The sequence below is a fragment of the Phoxinus phoxinus genome (genome assembly GCF_949152265.1).
Source record: "Phoxinus phoxinus genome assembly, chromosome: 10".
NCBI classification, from domain to species: Eukaryota; Metazoa; Chordata; class Actinopteri; order Cypriniformes; family Leuciscidae; genus Phoxinus; species Phoxinus phoxinus.
Window position 1 is genome coordinate 36,260,756 of NC_136885.1, and position 4,796 is coordinate 36,265,551.

The window sequence follows — 4,796 nt, forward strand, 5'->3', positions numbered from 1 at the left end:
AACTTAATAATAGGAAAATATCCTAATGTCCTATTGATTATTTAAATGTGACCCTGGAACACTAAACCAGTCACATGGGTCAATTATATGAAATAGAGATGTATACATCATCATAAAGCTGAGTAAATAATCTCTCCACTGATGTGTGGTTTGTTAGGATAGGACAATATTTGGCCGAGACACAACTATTGAAAATCTGGAATCTGAGGAGCAAAAAAATGTAAACATTGAGAAAATCTGCTTTAAAGTTGTGCATTTATGTTCACGATTGTGCTGCATTCACTCACAAAAATACATGTTTTATATATTTACGGTAGGACATTTACTAAATATCTTCATGGAACATGATCTTAATATCCTCATGATTTTTGGCATAAAAGAAAAATGGATAATTTTCTATATAATTTGAAAGATGTTCTTGAGGAGTAGTTTAATTATTTCCCTCTCCTCTCGCACAGAAGCCCAGTGGACAGAGCGGTACCCGATAGAGTCCAGCGATGCCTTCGTGCCGGTATATCTTGGCCAGCGCATCCATCATGCCGCTGTACTGCTTCCCGGACGGGTCGGCGCTGTACTGCAGGACCAGCCGGGTCTTCGTGACCCAGATCGGGTTGGTCAGGCACAGCGTCATCGCCCCTGACACAGACAGGAGATCACGTGTGTTAAAACCAAGATCCACATGAAAACCCTTCAAATCAAGGATGTGTCTAATTCAATTAGAGGAACCCGTGACACACACACGCACGCACACGTCCACACACACACACACACTCTTGGCGTTTAGATTTGACACTGTCCTCCAGATCGATTTGCACCCCGCTTCGTGTCATGAAAAGCTTTTTATGATATTAAACGGGTCCTATAAAGCCCTTTTCACAAGATGTAAAATAAGTCTCTGATGTCCCCAGTGTGTGTGTGTGTGTGTGTGTGTGAGAGTGAGCGTGTGCGAGTGTGTGTGCAAGTGAGCGAGTGTGTGTGCGAGTGAGCGAGCGTGTGTGTGTGTGCGTGCGTGCGTGTGAGTGAGTGTGTGTGTGTGTGTGTGTGTGTGAGAGTGAGCGAGTGTGTGTGTGTGTGTGTGTGAGCCAGTGAGTGAGTGAGTGTGTGTGTGTGTGTGTGTGTGAGTGAGTGAGTGAGTGAGTGAGTGAGTCTGTGTGTGTGTGTGTGAGTGAGTGAGTGAGTGAGTGAGTGAGTGAGTGAGTCTGTGTGTGTGTGTGAGTGAGTCTGTGTGTGTGTGTGTGTGTGTGTGTGTGAGTGAGTCTGTGTGTGTGTGTGTGTGTGTGTGTGAGTGTGTGTGTGAGTGAGTGAGTCTGTGTGTGTGTGTGTGTGTGTGTGTGTGTGAGTGTGTGTGTGAGTGAGTGAGCGAGCGAGTGTGTGTGTGAGTGAGTGAGTGAGTGAGTCTGTGTGTGTGCACAGTATATTAAGCACATATACTATATGAACATTAGTGAGAGACAGACCTGCCCCGGCGGCCGACAGCAGGTGTTCCGTGGCGCTCAGCTCCGCCTGCCGCCGCTCGCGGGTGTACGCTTTAATGGCAGTGTAACTACAGATATAAAAATAACATTGATTTCTCGTTCAATTATGTTTTAAAATACATATAAGATAAATACATACATGGAAGATAAATGCATGCAGAATAAATACATACAAGAAAAAGTAAAGCCCCCATGATGCCCCAGCGCCCCAGATGTTGGGGGTGACCCCCTGATAGAGGCCCCGGAGCCCCTCCTGGCGATACACACTCCTCATGCACTGCAGGACGCCGGAGTACTTCGGCCTCACGTCCAGCCCGTCGCTCACTGCAACACAGGACACATGAGCCGTGAGCTTTACAGGGACAGTTCCCATAGAAATGAACATTAGCCCATGATTCACTCACTCTAGATGTATATGACACTCTTCTGACAGACGAACACAATCTCAAAAAATTAATTATTAATGTTAAAAAATGTCCTGGCTCTTCCGAGCTTTATAATGGCAGTGAATGGCTGGATATTTTTCTTACACAAAATTCAGAAGGACTTTATTAACCCACCCAAAGCCTAAAAAAAGTTTTATGATGGACAGATGCACTTTTATCAAGAATATATGCACTTTATGATGCATAAATGCACTTTTATGCACTTTTATGATCGATAGATGCACTTTTATCAAGAATAGATGCACTTTATGATGCATAAATGCACTTTTATGATCGATAGATGCACTTTTATCAAGAATAGATCCACTTTATGATGCATAAATGCACTTTTATGATCGATAGATGCACTTTTATCAAGAATAGATGCATTTTTATCATAAATAGATGCAATTTATGATGCATAAATGCACTTTTATGATCGATAGATGCACTTTTATGATGGATGGATGCACTTTTATCAAGAATAGATGCATTTTTATCAAGAATAGATGCACTTTTATCAAGAATATATGCACTTTTATGATCGATAGATGCACTTTTATCAAGAATAGATGCATTTTTATCATAAATAGATGCAATTTATGATGCATAAATGCACTTTTATGCACTTTTATGATCGATAGATGCACTTTTATGATGGATGGATGCACTTTTATCAAGAATAGATGCACTTTTATCATAAATAGATGCAATTTATGATGCATAAATGCACTTTTATGATTGATAGATGCACTTTTATGATGGATGCACTTTTATCAAGAATAGATGCATTTTTATCATAAATAGATGCAATTTATGATGCATAAATGCACTTTTATGCACTTTTATGATCGATAGATGCACTTTTATGATGGATAGATGCACTTTTATGATGGACAGATGCACTTTTATGCACTTTTATGATGGATAGATGCACTTTTATGATGGATAGATGCACTTTTATGATGGACATATGCACTTTTATGATGGACATATGCACTTTTATGATGGACATATGCACTTTTATCAAGAATAGATGCACTTTTATTATGAATAGATGCTCTTTATGATGCATAGATGCACTTTTATGGACAAAAAAGACATTCACATATCACTGCCATTGGAAGAGGGCATTTTTTAAGATAACTCAGATTGTGTTTGTCTGACAGTAGAATGTCATACACACCTAGGGTGACTTCAGGCCAGGGTGAGTAAATCATGGGCTAATTTTCCTTTTGGGGTGAACTATCCCTTTAAAACTGATCTACGTGTCATTAACTGTCAGGTTTTGGTTTTGAAATCATAACTTACTTACCTGCAAACCTGATCTTGACCAGATCCAGCGGGTGCAGCACGAGTGTGGACGCCACGCCTCCGCTCAGACCCGCGAGCAGGTTCTCCAGCTTCCCGTGACTGAAGAGACTCTTCAGGCCCGGAGAACCCGAACCCGGGCCGGGACTGGAGCTCATGACCCTCCGGTGCTGCGGTTCAACACACTAAACCACACACTGTACATTCAATACATTCCTCGATCATTTCAAACCGGCTCTACTAGTAAAGATATTTATGGGATCTGCCATCACAGCTGCTTTCAGTAAAAATCAATGGTGTCCGTGACCTTACCGGTTAATGTCAGATCATGTACAGTGACAGCAGCGATGATTCGGAAGCATGCTGTAAATGGAACACACGGCGCTGTACACAACACTAACTGCGCATGCGCAACATTGGAGTTTCAAAATAAGAGTCTTTGACGACCACTTACTGTAGCAGAAAATGAAAAATATGAATTATATATATATATATATATATATATATATATATATATATATATATATATATATATATATATATATATATATATATATATATATATATAAAATATTAAAATATTAAACTATATTTTTTATTTTGGTACTAATCACACATGTAATGACAGGGGACAGTATATTAATTATTTATGTACCCAATTGTGTGTATTATTTTTCTTTATGGCTTTTTTCTTTCTTATGTGTGATATAATGTTTTTGTTCTTTAGTTAAAATAATTAGTTTTTGGGGGAAATTTTGTTTTTATTCACTAGTTTAAAAAAATGTGCCATGATGAAAATTATAACATGGGGAGCCATTGATTTTAAAATATATTGTGAATAGATTTTTTTTTATTATAAAGGTGATTTTATGGGATATTTTATTTATTTTATAGGCTCATCATTCCTAACCGATTATAGATTAGTTAAATCCGAATTTTGAAATATCTATTTAAAGCTACAGTTACACAAAGTCTCTAATTTACACTTAATTTTGTTTTGTCTTAACGAAGAATTATATAATAAATAATTGATGTATAATTACTTTATTCTATCAATAAAACAACGACATAATTGTATTGATAGTCATTTATTTGTTTATTTATTTATTTCATTTTGTGAACTTTTGTGAAACTTCGCTATTAAGATTTTACTGGCTATATTGTTTTGTGTGACGTTTAAAAGACTAATATAGTCTAGTCTGTATTATTTACATGTGATGTAATACAAAAAGATACATTAAAATTTTAATTTTACTTTTAATTATGTAAAAATATTTATAGTACGTTTATACTATATACTAAAAAAAAATATATATATATAATAAATTATAATAAATATTAAATTATCGTATGCTTGTAGTACAAGTTGTAAGCACACCGTGATTAAATATTTATCATATTCACACACGCATACAATGAACACATATTAATTAATATTCAAAGCCTACCAGCGCTTTAGAAATTATATATTTGAGTAATAAGGAACTAAATAATGTTTTATCTTTTTCTGATCTGCCTCTGGGAGGTGTGCGTGCGCACTTAATATCGCGAGATGTATTGACTTTCCTGGCTATTCACCAAAGTC

General features: G+C 37.0%; 1 protein-coding gene across 4 annotated transcripts in view; it reads right to left on the reverse strand.

Moving 5' to 3' along the window:
* Positions 1-3,671, reverse strand: part of slc25a32b (solute carrier family 25 member 32b) — a 249,864-nt gene extending 246,193 nt beyond the window's left edge. For 2 of the 4 annotated variants that reach the window (XR_013799390.1, XM_079626638.1), the window contains exons 1-5: positions 3,524-3,671; positions 3,216-3,396; positions 1,649-1,799; positions 1,458-1,543; positions 482-636 (exon numbers count right to left, since the gene is read on the reverse strand). Coding sequence is in view for 2 of the 4 variants with exons in the window: in XM_079626638.1 (XP_079482764.1) it covers positions 482-636; positions 1,458-1,543; positions 1,649-1,799; positions 3,216-3,369 (546 nt within the window). In the remaining 2 variants the exon portion in view is untranslated. Of the gene's footprint in view, positions 1-481; positions 637-1,457; positions 1,544-1,648; positions 1,800-3,215 lie in introns of all 4 variants that reach the window. The other 2 variants (XR_013799391.1, XM_079626637.1) reach the window with 1 other exon arrangement.
* Between the last annotated feature and the right edge of the window lie 1,125 nt (positions 3,672-4,796).